Source organism: Aphanomyces astaci (genome assembly GCF_000520075.1).
Source record: "Aphanomyces astaci strain APO3 unplaced genomic scaffold supercont1.8, whole genome shotgun sequence".
Lineage (NCBI taxonomy): Eukaryota > Oomycota > Saprolegniomycetes > Saprolegniales > Verrucalvaceae > Aphanomyces > Aphanomyces astaci.
Window position 1 is genome coordinate 1294589 of NW_009798271.1, and position 22804 is coordinate 1317392.

The following is a 22804-nucleotide window of genomic DNA, read 5'->3' on the forward strand; positions in this document are numbered from 1 at the left end:
ATTATTAATAATAGTACATACTACGTAGTACTTCTATTAATACTATTATTATTAATAGTTACTACATAGTACTCGGAGTACTACGTAGTACTTGTTACTACTAGTACGTATTATACTCGAGTATATATATTTTTATGGATTTCTAAAATTCGTGATATGCGTCGTCCAAACACTAATATTAGGTTATCCTAATTAGAAGTAATCAGAGTAAATTAGGGCAATGCTACTACTGTAGAACCTAGCAAGTGATTTCCTAAATAGGCAAAATCACGTTTTTTCAGGTTTTTATTTGTTTGAAAACCATGTCAGAAGTGCCAACTTCTGACTTTGCCATGAACAGCAAGGTACGACTTAACCGTCGTGACGCCATCCATGCTCACGGCGGGTGCTGGATTGATTAGATTCGTGTGGTTGTGCGTGTACGGCCTCAGCTTGCGTCGGAGAAGACGCACTCGTGCGCAACCTTGCAGCTGGACAACCAGTCCGTGCGGCTCGGCGTGACGGAGCGCAAGGAGTTTCGGTTCGACCATGTGTTGGGGCCATCGGCATCGCAGAAGGAGGTGTATGACACGACTGGCGTGGCGCAGTCGATTGCGAGTGTGCTGGAAGGGTACCACGCCACACTGTTTGCGTACGGCCAGACAGGGTCTGGGAAGACGTACACGATGGAAGGGTTTGAATACGAGGTGTTACTCAATGAAGGTGTCATGACGACACTGGAAGCCTCATCTTACAAGTAGAGAATAGCCTCGTCTAGACCTTCGGAGCGCGCCCATACAAAAGCCAAGATTGATGTGTCGTCGGATCGGTTGGGGGTCAGTATGCTCTACTTCCCATAAGTATGCTCGCTGACAAACGACATGTGGACAGATTGTTCCGCGGGTGATTCTGGAGCTGTTTGCTGCACTCAAGACGGCAGCTGTGGTCAAAGTAAGACGTTCTTGTTCGATATAGATATATATATATTGGTCTTTGACTCACATGAGTCTACCAGAACAAGGCATACCAGGTGAAAAGCTCATTTGTCCAAATTTACAATGAACAAGTACGAAACAACCATAGTTTGCATCGATACTCTCCGAAGTATATGACTAATAATATGTTGACATTTACTCATTAGATCTTGGACCTGTTCAATCCATCGTCGAAACGGTTCTCACACTATATCAACTGTGATGTTCATTCACGTTGGAATATAGGTGCCTCAAGCTGCGGTGGGCCGCCGAGTCGGAGTTCTTTGTCGAAGACTTGAGCTTAGTCGACAGCGCCACGGGCCAAGAGGTCGGATGATACCAGCGGGCGGGCGGCCTCATTCTCTCATGTTTATTGGCTTATTGCGGTAGATGTTAGTCAAGTTCACCGAAGGCGTCAAGCAAAAGATCATGGCGTCGACTAATATGAATGCCGCGTCGTCGCGGTCGCATTGTATTTACACCATATACGTCGAAAGCATCGACTTGGAGAACCCCGCGTTGGTCACAACCACCAAGCTGTGCCTGGGTATGTACACTAGAAATATATATTATTTTCAGAAATACATATATATATATATGTGTCTTTATGAAAATACATGTATGCATATATATTTGAAGACTAATCTGAATGTATAATGTTGCTAGTGGATTTGGCCGGGTCAGAACGCGTTGTGAAGACCGGGGCGACAGGTATGTAAGTAATTGTTAACATGACCGTCTTTTAGTTGTTAAAATGGCCGTTTTTAGTTGTTAAAACTACCGAAGTAGTTGTTAAAAGTGACGAATTCGTAGTTTGACGAAATATATCCCGGGTGAACTATAACATAGGAGTGACGTTACAAGAAGCGATTGGGATCAATAAATCACTGTTTGTCCTCCGCCAAGTGATTCAAATTTTGAGCGACGAGGCCAACAATGCTCCAAATGCAGCCAAGCCGCACGTGCCGTACCGAGACTCCAAGCTAACGTCGCTATTAAAGCACAGGTATATATATATATCTTTGTAAATACCTTGAAATAACACTTATTCGGTGGTAGTTTGGGGGGAAATAGCATCACGGTCATGGTCGTGTGCTTGTCGCCGAGCGATTTATGCTACGAAGAGAACCTGAGCACCCTTCAGTACGCCGCGCGAGCTCAAGTACATTGTTGCTTTACAACTTTCATCTTAATTTGAATACATATGATTACATTGTAGCAAATCTCCAACACGCCAGTGAAAAATGCAGGCGAAGCGCACAAAGTTCTCGTCCAGCAACTTCGCGATACGATTCGGTCGCTGCAATCTCAATTGACAGAGGTATTCGACTCGTAATTGTTGGTGAATTAACCAGACCTGCGAAACATGATATGTATTTCGAAGTTGAAGAGGTAGTTGGAAGTTCATTTTACCCAATCATATTGCACCCTTCTTTCTTTTTATCCAATCATACTGCTTTGTTCGATTTCAGGGTGATTATGTTTCCCCCAAATTATTCGCATCAACTAGGGGCGAAATGTACGGACTCGTTTTCACAACGTTTCCACTTAATTTGAACCATATGTGTGACGTAGGCCCATTTGACGATAGATCGACTACAGCGTCGGACCAAGTCGTTTCGACCTTGTATTCCTATCGACATGGAGTTGCAACCTGTGGCAGGCAGCAGTACAAGTAGTACTAGTAGTACTGGTAGTACGACCGCACCTCCATCCACATCATTGGAAAACAACCAAGTCGAACCACAGGTACAACAGCAAGGTCACGGAGTTGCCGTGCAAGTTGCTGCACCACGTCTCAGAAGTCCACCGTGGTGGCTGGGGGGCGCCTGGAGTTTGTTTCGAGAGAAGGCGCCCAATCGGCTACCCCTTCCACTGGACGACGACACATACCACTCAGTGCCGTCCATCCATCCCATGGCAACGTGGTCGTATCCAGGTGCCTTGGCTTAATTTAACTTTCGTTACGTGACTAATCTTCAATCCCTACGCTGCTTTTCGCCTTCGACTGTTGTTGTGGAGCGTCAGGTGCATCAGGTCCGTGTTCACGTTCATCGTATCGAGCAGCAACGCTTGCATGTCTTGGCCCAAAATCGACAAGTCAAACCCGTCTGCTGTCTCGGACGTCCATTTTAGAATTTCTTCGCGCACTTTTTGAACCAACCTAACCACGATCCAAGAACGAAAAATATATATCCGACATGCTCTACAGATATATATATATATATATATATAGAGCGTACAAGGGGTATTTCTTGGCAGCGGTTTTGCGAAACTTTTCCTCGTCCAAGAGACGAAGTGAACTGTTGCGTCGGTCCAACAATCTGTCGCTGTCACTCGCCGCCGTCTCAAACTCGGCAATCTTTTTGTTGTAATCGCGAATCTATATATTTATTTATTAAATCATTCCAGTAATATATATGTTCAAAGTAGTAGGTAGGTAGATATTAGATATTCATGATCTTGTGAATTCGATTCGCACCAAATCGGTCGACCAATCAAAACCCACAACACGAATCAGGTAGCCAATCAAATGATCCTCTCTTGGACCATTTCAACATCGAGTTCGTTTGTGACTGAAATTAGTGTGACACTCAACGATCGTTACATACAAAAGTCCGTACAAAGGGTAAAAGAAAGACAATATTCCTCCTTTCAGATAGTAGTTAGTAGCTTACTAGTAGTATATTCGTGTAACCCATACCGTTTTTCACTTTAGCTGACACACATTCCAGTACAAACAATCGATCGACCACAAAAAAACTCCAAATCTTGGCTCAAAGCACCATAAATATATATATATATATATATGTACCTGGGTGACACATTTCATGATACTTCCAAGGGACGTGAGCCGTTTATACGCGTCCGAGAGGATCGTTTGAAGCGTTTGAAACTCGTGCAGTTCGGTTTGGAGGTGGTCCAGCACTTGGCTGTCGAGGGCATGACTGAGCATCGCGTCCAATTCCACAGCGTACGGGTCCACTTCATACAAAACCAACGGCGCGCGGGTTGGTTGTTTGGTCGTCAGCTGCGACACCGTCACTACCTCGTTGGACTCGCGCATGTACTTTTCAAGCAGGTTCTTCCCGTGCGCCGCCATCCCTGCAACAGGGTTACGCGTGCCCAGGATAAAGTCGAGTCGGTCCGTGGCCTCCTCCATCCCAAATGCATCCAGTTCTTGCTGGATCATCCGGAGCGACGCCTGCGCCGCCTTGCGCACTCGAAACGTGCCAAGCGACGCGTGTTCGCACCACTCTGTCAACGCAGCGTTGGCCACGTGGTCGTGGCGGTGATCCACGACCATCTGTTTCGGTGGCGAGTAAAAGCAGCTTTGACACGTGGCCATTGCTGATTGGTACATTCGGTCGGCGATCGCACACTTGACCTTGAGGCGTCGCCTCGTTTGAACCCGGCATTCTCGGATAGACAAGAGCCTACACAACCAAAACATAAAAGTCAATCCATAACACACAACCTCATTCTCGTGATCATGGGTTCAAATTCATATATATATCACATCAGTGGGTTCATATATATATATATCCCTTCAAGTAGGTTCAAATAATATATATATTTCCACGTACCAACTCAATTCTCTTAATACAGTGGGTTCAAATGTATATGTATAGATCACTTCAAATGACTACAATATTGTATATATAATATATGCATACATGTACTTCAAGTGGGTTCAATCATATAAAGTATATATATATATATATATATATATATATATCACTTCAAGTGGGTCAAATATACTATATATCCATGTACCAACCCAATCCTTTTAGAAATGGGTTCATATATCAATCACTTCAAGTGACTACAATATTATATATATATATCGACGTACGTTGTGAACAGCGCATGCATAAACGAGAGTCCGTGGCTTGTAAAATCCATGACGCCCCCTACACCCATCATGGTAAGAATATATATAGATATATATCAATCGCACTAGGGTAACACAACAACGTAGTCCTACAAGTCAACGATAGCTTCGACATACCTGTGTTTAGCACCCGTTGGACGAGATTGGTTGGGTCAAATGCAAACGCCAGGCGGTCCACGACCTTTTGGCTTATGTGGGTCAAGTCTTCGGCCACAAACTGCAGCTCCGCAAACAACCCCCGCGTATTGTGCATCATTTCCTCCATATTGCGCAGCCGACTCTCCTTCATCTCGTTGAGCAACGCGATAAGCACCGTGTCGTCTTCGACCGCTTGTTCCCCGAGGGGCAAGTTGCCTTCGGCCAGCAGCCGCGTCGTGAGGTTTACAATGTCGCGCACGTTGTTTTGCCCGATCGAGTCGAACATGGAAAACACAGACATGTCGTTGTGCAGACGCCGCAGTTCCTCGGCGATCTTGCCCTGAAGCATGAGTTGGTGCTGCAGTTCCGTGGACATGCGCTCCTCGTGCTCGGACGACTCGGGCACGGGCGCGCACACGACGCCCAGTTGCATCTCGTCGCACAAGTCAGACGCTGTCTTGAGGTTCCGCAGCCGCAAAAGCGCGCGCTGGGCGACCGAGTTCTCCAATTCGGCCAGCGTCGACTGCGCCGACGTGATTTGATCCGTCAGCTTCGCCGTCGTGGGCAGCAACTCGGCGTGCTGTTGTAAGCCCAGCGCCTGTTCGCATAGCCGAATAGCCTGGGTGAGCTTATCGAGAATCCCATATGACTCTTGTTTCTTTAGCAGCAGCCGCTCGAATTCTTGCTGGCACTTGGTCGTAATGTCTCGAAGCGGCTCGTCGCTGTCGTCGTCCTTGATGCCCAGCTCATCCATCATTTCTTGACACCGCTAAGCAAACAATCACATCATTGGTCAATCAATCAATGGCCATCTAGACTCGACAAAAATCTATAGATACATATATATATATAAAATATAGATATATAGATATAATATATATGTATATAGATATTAATATACATAGATATAAATATATAGAAAAAATATTATTTTTTTTAATACTGGACCGACAGTGTATCGAAGGATTGGCAAAAGATTTGAGCCAATCATATCGGTCCGTTCAACCCATCAAAAACTAATTACTGTCTAAGACTTCAAAATGGGGGTCACACCGCTGGACCACCCGTTTGTAACATTCGACCATATTTGTCGTGTTGATCTGCATCATATAATATAAAACGAAAAGAAATATGATTATAAAATGAAACAGTTCTTCGAATATATTAAAAAAAATTCTTCAAATTGAAAAAAATGCATGGTGCAAAGTCAGGTATACGACAAATACAATAGTACAAAATACGATTTGTATTCAGTACATCGATCGAGAATAGATTAGGGAAATCAAACAGCATATATATATATATAAACGTCCAAATCTTTTAGCTCCAAGGATCCACACACACAAAACAATCTATATATATATACATATATATATATATGTCCCACCTACCTGGAGTGCCGAGAACGCCGACTCGCGCTGCTTGCCTTCTTCGATTTGTTTGGTCAGCGATTGCACTTGCAGCTTGAGCTCGGCGACTTGCGCCTCGGACGCTTCCAGGGCCGCGTACACTCCGTCGTGATTGTCTTGGCGAGTCTTGAGCTGGTCAATCATCTCTTGCTCGTGGTGGAGTTTCAATGCATGCAGCTGACTTTCCAACTCTTCCGTGGCCAGCACCGTGGACGTTGTCGCAGAAATGTTCGTACTACCTCCTTGACAACATGATACACTGGGGGTTTGTTGCTTGGCCACCACGGCACACAACTCCATGCGCTTGCTCTCTTGCAAGAGCATCACCAGGTCCTGAATCACCGCCGCGGCTTCGTCCCCCGTCAATGTTTCCATCTCGGGTTGGGACGATAACAGCGACGACGCCAATCGCTTTAACGTGTCGCTCAGCGTTTGAATCGACTCGTCAATCGCATGCAGTTCCACCTTGTCATTGTCCCCCAGTGGCCCTTTTTGAAGCAACTTTTTCAATACACTCGCGCGTTTTCGCAGGGCTTGCATCAGCATCGCCTCGGTATCTTCCATGTGCAGTCGGTTCTACGAATATCATCGTCAATCGTACCCATAGACAAGATGAATCTCTCCTAGTACTACTACTACTACTACTACTGTACCTATCCCGACAATTATATATATATAGTCAAGTCGATTCGAAAACGGGAGCAAAGGACAGGATTGAATGTCAAGCACGAAATCGGCAGGCAATCAATCGATATACGACCAATCAAAACCCAGAACACGAATCCATTAGCCAATCAAACTCTCGAACCATTCCACACAGCGAATTAATGTGGGTGTGACTTGTATCCATTGGATTCATTATACATACAAAACGAGGCAGTACAATAAAACACTCCAACTTCAATAGCTTTGGTGAATCAAATAGTATCCAAACTTTGGCTCAAAGCACAATATATATATATATACATGAGTAGACGACTATTCGTACCACAACGTCGGTGGCATACGCTTGTGCTCGGGGATGCCTCGGGTGAGTCGGAGTCTCGGCAGTGTACGAGTCAAGCCAGGTCAACAAGCGACTTTCCCCGTCTTCCAACTGCCGAAGCATGCGTTTCAGCATGTCTTTGCCGTACATGGTCTATGTTAGGTATTTGTTAGCCCCAAGACCAGCACGTTTATTTGTTTATTTCGGGGTTGCGGCTACCTCCAAGTCTGTCAAGTGCTGGATACAGCTCACGTGGCTCCACTTGGTCGCGCTCTGCGGGTACTTTCGAACATGTTCAATCTCCTTGTCTTTTGTGTCGACAACGTGAGCAGTCACTTGTCGTTGGTTGTTTAGCTTGTCTTCCAACTGCTCCATCGCTTGTTGCACAGCGTCCACGGTCACCTTGGCCTCGTCCAGGCTACACATACACCCCAAACCCATTTTAAAAAATATCAAGGGTGAGTCTAGATGCCAACAAAAAGGCCAAAATCTTCGATATTTTGGCGATTTCTAAGAAATCGGCAAAAAATAATGAAAAAATATCAGTCTGGATCCAATTTTGCCAAAAAAAGGAGATTCAAGGGACTTTTGTTTTCTGAAAATTGTGAATCGTCGAGTTTCTTTCGAAATCAGGTTGAGCCAGACAGTCAAAAGTAGAGTGCCAACCAAATTCTTCAAATTACTCGATTTTTTCGAATAAATTATTTGGGCAATAATGGGGGTGTGATCCTGACCCACCCGAATCGAATAAATATATATATTTCATCAAATCTGATTTTTTTTAAATCCACGCTTGATCAGCACATGTTTTCACACATCATTACGATTTGAAGCTATATCGTTTTGTACCGGTCGGTCGTGTACTTCCACACTGCGTACACCTTTTTCAGGGGCTGGAGTCTGTCGTGGGCTCGTTTCCACTCGTCGTGCACAGTTTGGTCCTCTGGATGTTTCAGCTTTTGGTCGTGCCATGACGCCAGCTCATGCTGCCACGTGTCGTACTGTGCCAGGTCAAATTTCAGCGCCACCACGTGCTGCTCGAGCGTATCCCGACGCGCCCTTTCCCGCCTTCGTTTGAGTTCCAAAGTCTGTCGCTCCACATGCAGTTCCCGCTCGCACCGAGCCAAGTCGGCCACCGCGGCTTCCTTTTCCAGACCGAGTTCCAATATACAGAGGCAGGCAGGGATTCGCGTCACATCCATGGGGTTCTCGTCGTCGTCGTCTTCATTTTCGTTATTGTTGTTTGGCGCGGGACGGTTATCCGGCGGAGCGGACGACAGCGGCGCGTCCTGGCCTTGGCCCTTTAACGTTTTCAAAAAGTGCTGGATAGTTGGGTCCGCCAACAACGCATTCAATTTGGTGTCATCTGATGGGTTTTCCAAGTACTTGGAGCGTACGAGCTCGCGCTGCAATATGCTCACGTACGCATGCAAGTTGGACACTTCAGCAGACCGCGGATCCACGTTCTTGACCGCCTAAGTGCCATGTTTAGTATATATTATTAGTATATATATATTGTGTGTGTTCGACTCAAAATTTCGTCACGCGGTTGGTTGAATCAACCGCCGGACCTTTGAAATTTTATATAAAACGAAGTTGACTGCAATACAACAATCAATCTACTTAGCCAATCAATTTGCAACCTTCATTCCTTGTAGCCAATCAAATTGCAACCTTCATTCTTTGTAGCCAATCATACTCGTTTGCTCGATTAGTTGGCGATTTCCTCAATCCCCAAAATAGGCAATTTTGACTGAAAGGCACAATACTATTATATGTTTAATCAAGCCAAAAGGGTACAACAGCGTTCCCACCCGATACAAGAACAAAAGACCAATCATCCAGCCAACAGGTACAACAGCGTTCCCACTCGATACAAGAACAAAAGACCAATCAACCAACTAACCTTGTTTTGAATGTTTCGGGCGCGGTTGGCATACTGCAGCGTGCTCAAACTCTCGGCGGCGTTGCCCCACGCTGGCGACACACATGCACTAATAATAATAAAAAACATGAGTCATATATGTGCTATGACGTGGCACAAAGGACACTGACATGAACAGCGTGCGACTGTTGCCGCCTAACGCGTCCTGCAGCAGCCGCGTGAGCTTGGAGGACCGGTACGGAACAAACTTGGCGGTGCCGTCGCCGCTCTTCTTCTTTGGGTCGCTCTGGTCGTCTTCCCCCAGTGCGTTGATTACGTTTCCCAACGCCAGTAGACCCACTACCAACGTCAAAGTGACGTTATCGTGATTGAGTTCATATTCAAGAAAACCCATCACCAATACAATATATGTAGAGTGCAGTTGAATATATATATATATACATGTCATGTCAAATCGATTCGAAACTGGAATCGCCAGCAGAATCCAATGGCTTAAGAGAACGAATTAACTGTAAACAACCGCCTAATCCAATCAAATCATGCTCTGGTGGATTTCTGCCAATCCAAAGATTTGATCAGTTCAAAACCTTATATATGTATATACTATATATTGCATAGTATAGTTTGTGCAAGCTTAAATAAGATATTGACTAATTGACTCCTAAGTCCAAATTTCGGTGAAAAGCACAATATATATATATATATATATATATATACCATTGATTTGAATGCCTTCCTTCATCCGCGTGCCTTCTGCCATCGTTTTCTTCAACCTACAATCATCAATCGTCCATATATATATAAATTATATTTCATCAAAAGATGCCACAGGACGACGCCATGATATGCCAAATAACACATACATTTCTATATATGTATATATATATATATCGCGACGAATAGTTCCACCACACAATCATACACTGTATGGATGGATACTACTAGTACATATACAATCGTTTATGCAATACATCGATAGAAAATAATAATTATGAAATGCATTATTTGCTAAACATTTCCGAAATCTTTAAAACATAAACAACCAACAACACAGCAATCTATTGTCAAGATGTCGATTCGAAATTCAATCGAAAATCAACACAAATATCCAAATCGACAGACAATCAAAGATCGACCAATCAAAACCCACAACACTATTTTCAAGTACCCAATCCAATCTCCACTCTAGGACCATGTCATCATCGAATTAGTGTGTGACTTCAATTAGTATGATGACCCTACATACAAAAGCATCAGGACAAACAATCGATCGATAGATGATTTGGTCTCCAAAAGTCTTGGATACAAGAAACACAATAAGCGTTGGTATATATATATCATGTACCGTTCGCTGCCGGCCAAGTCGACAAATGTAAATTTCGATATGGTCGTGACCGTGTCGACAAACGTGGCGTCGTCTGGCTGGGTGCGCTGGGTCTTTTGAACCAGCGTCAGCGTGTACACGGCATGGGATCGGCTGGACGAGTCGTTCATTTCCGTGCTGCCGGTGATGCGCGCCATGCACCCGATGCGCAGCTGCTCGAGGGCGGCGTGGGCGCTCGTGATGGGCACCTACCACATACACACATGATGATGATGAGGAGGGGGGCGACATCGAAACGACGACGGGGAGCCTCTTCGTCACCTCGCGGATGCCCTGGACAAACACGCCGGACCGGTCCTGCCGCAAGTTGAGCGGGGTCCTGGATGTCTTGGTGTTCGTGATCGGTAGCAGCAAGTCGTGGATGTCTTCGCCGTAAATCTCGAGAAAGGACACGTGTAGTTGCGCGTCGAGCTTGTCGGCTTCGATCTTGCGAAAGATCTCGTGCAACATGCGCGGGATGAGGCCCCAGTGCGCTTCGCTTTGGTTTGTCAACCCGCTTCCAATAGTATGCGACTTGCCACTTGCGGTTTGACCGTACCCAATGACGGTCGTGTTGAATCCTACACGGTCCATCGTCAGCAAAAAGGCGGGAACGGCAGGAGGCTTGGTGTACCGTTGAGGAACGTGAACACTTTCGGCTACGCACATACATCACCCCACGATGTGAGACGACGAGATAATGGATAGGTGTGCATGTACCTGCAACACCCGCGCAAACATTTGATCCTGCGTGCATTCCGGTCCCAACACGTGATCAAAGCAGAACGACGCGGTCGTCGACGCTGACGTGACTTGGATCGCGTTGTACTCTTTGTCGATGGCGACGGATCCCACCGTTGAGCCATTAACACCGTTGGTTCCACTCAGCATCTCCTTGGGAAGGAACGGCCGCACGCGCACGGCCACTTCCACGCACTGTCCGCTGCGACTTGCGCCATTTTGCGAGTTTTCATTCATTGATGAATGGAGTGTCTGTTTCACGGGCTTACATTGCACGTATCCGGATGATTTCGGCGTTCATTTTGGGGTCCCAGTACGAGGAAACCCACCATTTATTTTATTGCATACTAGCGTCCAGTTCACATAGAAAATATTAAAATACATGTCCAAGAGCAGTCCACTATTTATACACTGTTATCCGGATTCGTGTGTCAACGCAATATACTACAGGGAAACCAACCTCTGTGATGCAATCAATATGACAGTAACTTTGCAGAGTAAACCCCAACGTTCTTCACACTTTTCCGCCCATTTGCATTTTGATTTACACAAATTAAGCGGCTTGAATAGACTTCACAGTATCTAATACTTCGATTTCCACTCAAATCCAGGAGGGTGAAGGAACTGAGCTTACGGTATTGTAACCAACTCGATGGAGCTGATGCCTACAGTATTGTCTTTATGTACACGACCGGAATCTTGCTTCACCTGGTTGATAGAAACCTTGGACGTTGCATCTGCGCTGGTGATTTGGCGTGCAACGTGAATATAATTTCTTATGACACATCAAAACGATGTTACGTGATGCTAATATAGTTGAGACAGCTAGCTAGCTGCCAATGCAGCTAGTACGCGGCCGAGGCCATTAAGTGCCCGCTGAGTGATTTTAACTTTACAGCGTAATATCAATATCAATATTAATATAGTTGAGACAGTCACCACTTCCAAAGTCACGCAACAAGGGCTAAAGTAAACCGATCAGCCCCAAACTCTGTTCGCGTGTTCATTAGGCTTACTGTACCTCTACAAAAGGAACGACGTATCCTAGAGATTGCTACGAGGTACATATTCGTTGAGTTATTTACTTACAAAGTAGGTAATATTTGCGTGTTTTAGCTACTTTGAGGACTCGTCAATGTTGCAATCGCCACATTTCTACCTAGTTTTGAACGATTTCCCGCACGTAAGTTTGCAACATCTATATGCATTGCACCGCTCGTAGACGAGCCGTGAGAGAGAAATTCGATGTCAAAGTCATGGACTGTATAGATAACTACTACGTAGTAACAAGTAAATTCACGTTGTGACAAACTTCAAATCATATTTGAGGCAATAATGTTATACTACTACAGTACTCGAAGTACTAGTAGTAAACTGTATTAATTGGTTTTTAAAATTTCTCCCACTTCAATTTCAAATCTAATAAAATTACCGAACAGTTTTCGAGTCTTATAAAGCCCAATCGAAAGTTCTCAGTGTGTCTACTACAAATGATAAGAGGTACTCGGAGTAGTGTGAGTGGTATGCTGCCAATATTATTCGTTTTTGAGGTTCGCTGGTTTGGTCTTTCCCGCACCCTCCTGGCAAAATCGGAGTGGTTCGTTTTCGATTGGCTAATCCTAAATTCAAGCAATTCCATTGGCCAATTTGCTGGAATTCAATTAATGTATTGGAGAGTCGATATACTAGTAATGAAAACGAAAGCAGTGTACGTGGCTGGCAAGGGTCCTTATACCAGTACTGTAGCCTGCACTGCATGTATACTCCAGCAGAATCCTATTGAATGATACTTACAGTTAGTATGTACCCCGCACTTCCGCGATACCCAGCTCATCCATCATTCCCCCTGGGTCGGTTGGGTCGTCTGTTCGACACTTGCCCGTACATCGTACCTGTACCAAAGTAAGTGATCTCGTGTCGAAATCAAACTTGCGAACATGGCGACGATTTCGTCTCATGTGCCTGCTTTGCGCATGATAAAATTGCTTGGTGCTATTTGAACTCGAAACAATTCCTACGTGAAAGGGGCAACTAGTTAGTGTGCATGAACGTTCCTAGACGCACAATGGAGTAAGTTTGTTGCCAACACATGCACCCCCCCCCCCGATGATGTCGCAGCTCACGTTCTTGGTCCCTCAACTCGCTTTTGCCCCGTGAATTCCATTTTGCTCCGAAGTTCGAAGTGCAATTCATGAGGGTTAGGGCACATTTCTTCACATGTCACCACTTCTGAAATTGTTCCAAACTTACCAACCACACGCATACCACGAGACTCTGGGCTGGAGTTGTATGATGCATCCTAATACTAGTACGTACTAGATCATAGACTACTTCGGTTGAGCTCTGTCGTTGGTGGCCTTCGGAACTTTGTTGAAGGAAGCTACTACTCGTCGTGGCACTAGAGGTGCCAAATTCAACGGGTACTTCTACACGCTCCGTTAACACGAAGGGGGGCTTCCCCTCGCATCGGCCACATCCCCTAGCAGCATTCGATGCAATGGTGATGTGAAATTGGAGCCCCCCCTTCTTCGCCCCCCACGCCCTCAGTCGGCCGAGTCTCAGGGCCAAGGATGAAGTGTGTATTTCAATTTCTATTTGAACTTGGTATTTGTATGTAATAAAATTCGTATCCACTTGTACTCAAGTGCCACCGAACTTTATCGCGACATCCCACTCTCCCAGTTGCCAGCCGGTTGGGTGGGATGCTGTCACCGTAGTTTCTTATTTCGTATAGGTACACCACCTGCCAGCGCCACCTCCACGCGCTGGACGCAGCCCATACCACCACCACCGCCGCCGACCTCCCTTCCTCGTGTCTTGGCCGACTTGTGCATCTCTCGGCTCATCATTCCCCAGTAAACCCACCACCGTCTGCTATCATCGACGACGCACCCATCTCCCCGGCTTCCCCTGTTCATCAAGCACCACCCAACCTCCTTCTGTCTTCCTCATCACAACCATGTCCACCGCCACGAGCGTGTTCAAACTTGGCCGTGGTGCTGTGCAAATGCACTATGAATCGTGTGAAACTTGCGGCAAAAGCAGAGGTACGAGCTCGTTCCTCCTCCTACTACGGTCATGACGTACGTCGTGTTGTGGTTCCAGTGGTCTCGCTCGACAACACGGTGGGGCTCGTACCAGCGTCCAAGAGTGTGCGCACCACCGATCGCATCATTCGCGACACATGTCGATGTAAACGCAAGCGATCGAGCCATCCGTCCATCGACGTCAGCCAAACCAAGCCTACGGGTTCCTCCAAGCTACCCACACCACAGCACCACCAGCCAAAGCAGCATCGTCGGTCGGTCCCGTCATCAACGTCCCCCGTCGGGGCCAAGTCGAGTCTCTCGAAGATCGGCGACGCTTCAAGCAAGGCACCGCCCCAAGCCTCCCCTTTGTCTCAGCATTACGCCCCACGCTCACTTCGCATTCGCTTGCACAAAGTTGTGGACGGGTACAAGGCCCTGGCGCCGCAAACAGTCTCGCTTAAGATCCTCATTCATCACTACGATGGCGTGTACATTGCGATTCCGCCCATGGGTGTTGACACTGCCAATTGTAATAGTACTACTAGTACTACTAGTAGTAGTACTACTACTACCGCCCTCCTCCCTCCCACCCCGTCAACACCCCGTTCAACCAACATCCATGCAGGTACATATATCTCTTCTGCTTTGTTGTCTGTTTCCCTATTCTAAAGGCGTCGCTATATATACATATATCTGTAGAGAGTGTGGTTGCGACGACAACACCACCACCACCACCACCGAAGGAACCTGCAGAGACCATCATCCATGTGACCACCACTCCAAGTCCACCGCGGGGGCCTTCAACCAGGTCCGCCACTAGCACCCCTTCCACATCGCCGGCGCCGTCCGCGCCATCGTCCCCCATCGCGCGCCCCGTGCTCCTTCCCAATGGCCTCACACTTCTCGACTTGAGCAGCCCGCCGTGGACAGTCATGCATCCAGAAGCCATCCACAACCGAACGCAGTGCGAAGTGTGCGGCAAGCAAGGCTCGCTCATCTGCTGCGATCGGTGCCCTTCCGTGTACCACACCGACTGCCTCCCGCGGGACCATGCCATCACTGTGGACCCGTGGCTGTGTCCGAGCTGTTTGCAGACGCCGTTCGACCAGGATAAGGCGTGCCGGCTGTGTGCAGGGGATACCAACTTGTCGCAGATCATCTTATGCGACTGCTGCGACGACGAATACCACTTGTACTGCTTGAACCCGCCGTTGGCGGCCGTGCCGGACGGCGACTGGTTCTGTCCGGTCTGTTCGAGTCTAGGCCATACCCGGCGCCAGTGCCTCAAGAAGAAAAGCCAGCGCGGCGGCGGAAAGCCGCGCCCGCAGTTCTCGTACCCGTCCTTGTTGCAGGAAACGTATGAGGACCTGACGATTCTCGATCGGGGCGCGTGGATGCGCCCCCCGGGGCTCGGCAAGCAGTGGACGACCGACGACGTGCGCAAACTGACCCACGCGCAGACCAAGACCCGCCTCTTTCGGGACAAAGCGACGGGGCGCGCGCGCCGCGAGGCGCCGTCGCTGTCGAAACTGTCCCAGACGGCCAATGTGCTGTGGTTTGCTACGAAACTTCCGGACCCCGATGCCCGGCGGCGGCTGCTCCAACTCGCCTACTCGACGCAACTCAACGCCGAGTTTCGCATTCGACTGCCCATGGCCGAGAGGGTGGCGGCGATGCTGCGATGGCGATACATCTGGCCGTCGTCCGAGTTTGAAGTCGACGTGTTCATGCGGCTCCTGCGCACGTGGCATGAAATGGAGCAGACGCTGTACGTCCGCCGGCCGCAACTGTCGCCGCCGCCGTCTCCGCCGCACCTGCCGTGGGGATTTGGCCCCCATCGTCGGAATAATAGTATGCCGACGGCTCGTGGTGGAGGAGGGGGAGGGGGGGTAAAAGAGCGACTGCAGCTCGGCTACGACCACCCTGACCGCCCGAAACCGGCCGACCTGGACCCACAGTTGGTCGCAAAAGTGGCCCTGCTACGCATCACGAGCCCCATGTCGGTGCGCTCGATATTGAATCCGTTTTAGGACAACCAGTCAGTCAGCAGTTTATTTACCCCAATGACTACGAATAATCGATCGTCCTGTTGTTAAAGTGGGTATGGGCGGGTGATTGAGATATGTTACTCGACTAACAATACTACTGTAGTAGAATAACTGGTAGAGTAGTTTAAAAGCTTATCTTGCAGAAAAAACCAAACGGATCCGAAAAGTTGTAAGGATCATTATTCAGAGTAGTTATAGTAGTAATTTTGTACTGTACCTAGTGGATATAGTATCGTGGCCAAGAATAATGCAAGTCCAAAATATTCGAGGCACCGACGCGAAAACGGCTGCCACGACATTCTCCGCCCAACGGCAATCTCGGATCTTTGGCAGTTTGCAGTTTGGCACTTCTTGGACGCCATGCGGACGTTCTTGCTGGTGCTGAATGCGGTGGCCTCCCACGTGGCCCAAGGTGGCGGCAGTACAGGATGTGCCCATGACTTCAGTCAATGCGGCGGCGTGAAATGGCCCTACTTGCCCTGCTGCGCCAGCGAAGCGTTCGAGTGTTCGTACGTCAACGACGAGCTGTCGCTGTGCCTCCAAACCCCTGTCCGAAGCAATCATACGTCGTCCGACGGAACGGATGGTGGCTCAAGACAGCGCCGCCAACTGCGCAGCGGTGACATTATGTCGTCCGCTGCTGGCGCATCAGGTGATCCCGCCCCGTACTTGGGCCAATGTGGGGGCCTTGGCTATTCTGGCTCGACGATCTGCACCCATGGCCTCTTCTGCCACGTCGAAAGCCCCTACTATTCGTCTTGCCTCTTCAACCCCACCGATGACACTCATGTAGCGGTGTGGAGAAAATGTGGCGGCGCCAACTGGAGTGGCCAAACGCGATGCCAAGAAGGGTCGACCTGCCAGGTGCAAACTATGTGGTACTCGCAGTGCGTGCCCCTTTAGTACAAGTTGGCGACTATACCTAGTACACACACACAAACAATCGATATATTCGAGATTGGCATTTTCGGTGACTTGCGCGACGACTGTTACATTAAAGCAGCCCAACAGTTTCATTATGTAGCGTTAAGACACAGTCGGTTACACTAATTGGGATTAACTGGTAGAGAAATGCCTCACATTCAAGCCTATCTTGTTTTGCGATCCTACATGCGAAAGCAGCCCTACTTGATAGTGCACAACGTAATTGATATCGCCCTTCAGAACATTCATGTATGTGAAAGCATAGCATACGCGTCAGGGTGGGGGATCGGTGTACCGAGGGCACTCTTGAGGTACCACGTTCATCTATTGAAGGTAGTCCATACAAACGCTTTGCATCTTGGATTGGTGTGGCAGTCATCGCAGGCGGGGGAACTTCCTCGAGTCGTGCCCACTCCAAAGTCAAACGAGAACACACCAACTCGAACTCGACCGCATTGCGTTACGTGGTGCTTGAACGAGACTTTGGCCCCTAGTCTCGCCACTTTCGTGTGCTTGAGCCAACATGTCCCGGCGGTCTACACGTACATCACACACCCGGTGGTGATATCGCAGTCTGCCGCGCACTTCTCCGAGCTAGTCCGTTTAGTTGTGCGCAAATCGTTGCCAGGGTAGTCGCTATATTTTTCAACGTCGGACCAAGTGCTCTTCAGAGAGGGTTGAGTAGAATTCTGCAACATCTCTGGGAATTTTCGTCGTATTTGGTTGGACAATTGGTACTTTTGGCAGGGGTGTAACTTTCCATGTGTGTCCTGGCAAAGCAGTAGGTGCAGGAGTCATAGTGGTTGGCTCAGGTGTGGGCTGTGGCGTCGGTTGCGGTGTCGTTGTCGGCGACTAGGGTAGACACTGGGAGTAGTAGTCATTGATGTAAGTGCATTGGAATTGGGAATTCTGGCAACAGATTCTGACCGGCCAATTCTGTCCACTGCACTGACTGTAATCGTAGGCACAGTTCTCTTGCTGGATGGCATCGGCATCTGACACAGTCGTCAGATGTACTGCTATTGCAAGTAGTAGGTGAGACTTGATCATGATGCTTGAAATCGAATTATGGCACCAAAGCGTTTGAAGTGAAATCTAAACCCCGAACCCCCGAAACCCGAGTATATTCGTTGGGTGAATGCAAAACGGATCTCTATTCGTTACAAGTACAAATGTATGATTACATCCGGCTAGTGTACCATGTAATATACTTGAGTTTAAGTTGCAAACAAGATGTGTTTATACGCAACGTGACACCGCGTTCCCATGAAAACGCCAGTGTCCATTGGTTGTACTAGTATAACGTTAAGTGGTGAATGTAATAGAACTTGTATTGCGATGTCCTCCAGAGCACAATGTTGCTTGTTAGGGAATATCAAGTTGATACAATGATATAGCTATGTCATATCCATGGATTTATACACCTGGAGATAGAGTATGAGTCAAAGACCTCACAAACCCCGAATGGCTACAGATATTCGTGTAGCTATGCGATTTGGCTACATGTAGCCAAGTCCTGCAGCTACAGAATGCGGATCGAAGTAGGTATCAGGTATTTCTTTTACCGGTAACCATCGACCAGTATGACAATGTACTTAACGTTAGTCAACGAATAAAGATCCGTTTTGTTCCGACGCAACGAATATACTACCCGGCCGGGAATAAACCAGCCATTTCATTCTTGGAGGTTTTTTTCAGAATTTACCGGAATCAATTATGTTATAAAGACTAAAAACATACCCGGATATCTGTCACGATTTGATACTGATTATATAATACACCTGCAGTAATTTATATTCTGTACAAAACATAGTTTAAATTGTTGCTGAATATTGGTTGATGCAGGTAGAGTGCATGTAAGCCACCAACACTCATAGAGTAGAACTCATTTATCTATTAGGGTTTTCATCTTTAAGGTATTATATTCCACAGGGATACTGGCCATACTACTTCGAAGTAGTATGCAACAAGCATACTTAGGGCAAAAACAGGTAACACCAATATCGTGAAAATTGATGGTTTATTTCTGGCCAGAGGTACTGTAGTACTCAAGTTTTATTGGAGTATCTTCTAGATCCTACCACCAACCAGTTTTATCAAGTGAAGGTCCTTCCTTGTCCACTACAATCAGTCAAATGATGGCAATCAGCCATCCATATGGGTATGACGCCAAGTTGTTTGGTTGTGATGTGAATGGCACGTGAGTCCAGTTGCTCACGTTTCGCATGGGAGTTAGTTGCTTGTATCATATAGCAATTGTCTAGGAGATCGTTGTACGTTTCTCATTTTATGAAACGGCGGGAAATCTATTTATAGCTCGGGTTCGAGAATGGCCATACAAAGATCAAGTAAGATTATTCTGAAGGTAAAAATATATCGAATTAAATGACTATTCCCGCGAGCCCTTACAATGACCAAGTTGATATCAAATTTACGAATAATATCATTCCACTTCCAAGGTATTCCTGCTTTGAGAGCCGACGGCGGAAAGTGCGCGTCCTTGAACGAATTTGATTGGTCCATTTTGGGTCAGATTGTGCGATGTGATTGGTTTGTTTCTGGCGGGGACCTGTGCTCATTTGAGATATCGTCTCCCGCCAGCAAGCACCAAGATGCAAGTAGTCGAAGCACCGCCGCGGCCGGCGACGGCCATGGACATTGCTGCGGAGACAGAGAACTTGCTTCAGAGTCTTCGTCAGGACAACGTGAGGCAGCAGGATGAGATCCGAGGGAGGAAGGAAGCCTTGCTGCTGAAACTTCGCGCGAAATCCGCGCCGGCGTCGACGCAAGTGTTGTTTCCCCCCAAGTCAAAGGCGTTATCATCGCACATGCACATCCCCGTGGCACGCGCGACGTCCCATCCCCTCTTGAACAGCAAGAAACGCATGTTGGGCGAAATGAAGAAGGCCGCGCGGAAGCAAGGCGCCGACTCGATGGCCAAGTTGTTTGGGTACAAAAGCTATGTTGAGCAAAAGGAGCATTTGGAGAAAGAGGAGCACGTGCGCATTCAGCTCATGGAACTGAAGAAGAAATCCCACGAAGCTGCCAAAGCCAATCATCCGATCCCCGACAACAACGACGACGATGAATCCAGCGACGAGGACTTTGTTCCTGAAGTCGAAGCGACCGCGGCAGATAGCGGAGTGGACGGCAGCGTGAACGGCGACGTTGACGAAGGTGCAGGCCAATCTGCAGTCCCGGTGTCTGATGAAGAAGGCCACGACGAACGTGACGTTGGATTGGTCGCAGGAGCGCCGCCGCGTGTTGTGGCGTCCGACGACCAAGCAGATCGCATGGCAGCTGCAGGGCTTTCTCCAGATGACGACGACGACGATGGCGATCACTTGCAAAGTAGCGGCGACGAACACGATGACGATGATGCACGTTCTTCTGCAAATGGCCCACCGACATCGACGCCGCCTCGTGAGGACACAAACACTCTTCGGTCCATCCGTCGACGCCGACTCCATCGTCCCATTGCGACGAGCTCCGACGAGGACGAGAACGACGCCGATCACAGCGACATCGAAGCCGATCTGGTCGTGGAGAAAGCGCGGCGCAACACAACCGACAAAGCCGCCAACTACCGCGCGATCTTGGCGGCGGACCAAGCCGCCGAGTCGGGTCGACGTCGGGACAAGCGGCTGCAGACGGGGGGGTTGTTGAACCTGGTCGAGTCCGAGGCCGAAGAAGAAGAAGACGAGGACGTGCTCAAGATCGGCGGCTTGGGCGACTTTGGGTTCGGTGTGGCGGCGCCGCCAAAGCCGGCAGAACAGGAGCGGGAAACCGACCTGGCGCTGCGGGACGACGACCTCGACAACATTGTGGACGAGCTCTCAGACGACGAACAGGGCAAGCACGCAGACGAGTACTTTCGCGAAAGGATGGACGCGCAGGACAAGCAGCAAGTGCACGAAGTCATGCGCAACGTTCGCGAAGGGTTTGGCCGGAACCGGCGCGTGTTTTCATCGAGTTTGAACGGCGAGGCCCGCGGGCGATTCAACTTGGACCAGCTCGTGGCCGCCGACGGGAGTAAGTACGAGGCAGCGCGGCTCGGACTGCTTGAGTCGGATGAGGAGAAGGATGAGGATGAAGATGGGATGGAGAAGGGGGAGGTAGAAGAAGACGAAGAGGAGCGCATGGAGCGCGAACTCCGGGAGCGGTACCAGCGCCATCCCAAGATCTACATTACATCGTCGGAAAGCGAATCATCCGACTCGGAGCCTGGCCAAATGGACAAAGAGAATGACGACGACGTTCCTTCCGACGAAGAGCGGGAAGCGCGGCAGATCAAGCTCTTTTCGGCTAAAGCCAAGATCAACCGCCGCATGCAGGTACGTGGTAAATGCCTCATCGTAAGATGGAGGAAGGTTATGATGGAGGAAGGTTATGATGGTGAGTTTGGTGTGTACGTAGCGCATGATGCAAGTCCAAGCCAACGAACCCAAACCTGCGTTGAATGCTCTTGATGAAATCGACGACAAAGAGGTAATCCCTATATATATATATATATATAAAGTTAGAAAGTTGGGGGATTCTTGTGTCAGTCAGATTTTAAGTTTCTTCAATGTATGATTACAAAAATAGTTTACTATTTTTAACTTTTTTTTATTTCTATTAATAGTATTAATTTATTTATTACTACTTTATTTATTATTACTTTATTTACTGTTATTATATTTTTATTTTTATAAAAAAATATACAGTAGTAATTATTGGGGAAAAATATTGTAAAAAAAAATCCTACATATATACAAATTGAAATTTGATGGCCATTTCGGTTGGGCCAACCATGATTGGTTCGAATTTCAGTTTAATCGTGTGAATTGATTGGCTAGGACATTGACTATATACATATATCATTTGCCTCGTTACATATATATATATATATATATTTCAATCTATCGGTGTAGCTCGAACAAGTGGTGGTGTTGTCGACCAGTACAAGTACCGCGATGGCACCTCCACTTCCTCCCATGCCGTCTGTGATACAGTCTGGACCAGCGACAACGACGGCGTCGTTCACGCGGATGGTGGATTCGCGCAAGCTGTTTCATGTGGTAAGGTCCATCAGCATGACTGTATGAACATGCTTGGTTTGGATCTGACGGCCGCTTGTGTATGTATTAGAGTGCGTCGAAAGCGTTTATCTTTACAACTACCAATGACGACTCGTTGGCCAGCACGGATGACAAGGCTTCGTCCCAGCTCAAACGAAGAGCCGAGTCGGCCCATGTACCATCTAGCCGCAAGAAACCCGCGCTGCACAAGCGACCGGGCTCGCTCTTTGCCGCACTCTCGTCGTTTCAATGCAACTAGCCTCCCCCCCTGCATTCAATCGACCGATGGATGGGTGATTGGGTCGGTCTGGGGTCGTAATTATAAGTTGAATATATAAATTTATATTAAAAGTACTGTAATCCTAAACATACAT

The 22804-nt window shown here is 47.8% G+C and overlaps 5 protein-coding genes across 6 annotated transcripts; 4 read left to right on the plus strand and 1 right to left on the minus strand.

Annotated features, from left to right (window-relative positions):
* Positions 1–302: 302 nt before the first annotated feature.
* H257_04835 lies at positions 303–3141 on the plus strand (the record flags this gene model as incomplete). Of its 2 annotated transcripts, none has more annotated exons than XM_009829477.1 (13): positions 303–344; positions 402–686; positions 741–815; positions 871–930; positions 995–1045; positions 1121–1152; positions 1200–1281; positions 1344–1500; positions 1620–1664; positions 1803–1959; positions 2013–2115; positions 2173–2274; positions 2529–3141. In XM_009829477.1, the coding sequence occupies 13 exons, from the start codon at positions 303–305 to the stop codon at positions 2904–2906; spliced, it is 1569 nt and encodes a 522-aa protein (XP_009827779.1). In that variant the 3' UTR covers positions 2907–3141. The 2 variants fall into 2 exon arrangements, with proteins under 2 accessions (XP_009827779.1, XP_009827778.1); XM_009829476.1 differs by having other exon boundaries at positions 2545–3141.
* On the minus strand, positions 2713–11606 carry H257_04836 (hypothetical protein; the record flags this gene model as incomplete). The annotated part of the gene is made up of 16 exons (XM_009829478.1): positions 2713–3117; positions 3197–3336; positions 3769–4390; positions 4810–4867; positions 4966–5755; positions 6378–6971; positions 7384–7533; positions 7600–7798; positions 8230–8855; positions 9287–9374; positions 9436–9604; positions 9983–10038; positions 10611–10837; positions 10911–11209; positions 11263–11287; positions 11349–11606. The coding sequence occupies 16 exons, from the start codon at positions 11604–11606 to the stop codon at positions 2940–2942; spliced, it is 4479 nt and encodes a 1492-aa protein (XP_009827780.1). The 3' UTR covers positions 2713–2939.
* A 2415-nt stretch (positions 11607–14021) lies between these two features.
* On the plus strand, positions 14022–16495 carry H257_04837 (hypothetical protein). Its single transcript, XM_009829479.1, has 3 exons — positions 14022–14416; positions 14475–15023; positions 15098–16495. The coding sequence occupies exons 1-3, from the start codon at positions 14329–14331 to the stop codon at positions 16426–16428; spliced, it is 1968 nt and encodes a 655-aa protein (XP_009827781.1). The 5' UTR covers positions 14022–14328; the 3' UTR covers positions 16429–16495.
* Positions 16496–16608: 113 nt separating this feature from the next.
* On the plus strand, positions 16609–17418 carry H257_04838 (hypothetical protein). The gene has a single exon (XM_009829480.1). It carries the CDS (start codon positions 16807–16809, stop codon positions 17347–17349), a length of 543 nt encoding a protein of 180 aa, XP_009827782.1. The 5' UTR covers positions 16609–16806; the 3' UTR covers positions 17350–17418.
* A 2413-nt stretch (positions 17419–19831) lies between these two features.
* On the plus strand, positions 19832–22798 carry H257_04839 (hypothetical protein). Its single transcript, XM_009829481.1, has 4 exons — positions 19832–21704; positions 21787–21858; positions 22284–22430; positions 22501–22798. Exons 1-4 carry the CDS (start codon positions 19983–19985, stop codon positions 22687–22689), a joined length of 2130 nt encoding a protein of 709 aa, XP_009827783.1. The 5' UTR covers positions 19832–19982; the 3' UTR covers positions 22690–22798.
* Positions 22799–22804: the final 6 nt, after the last annotated feature.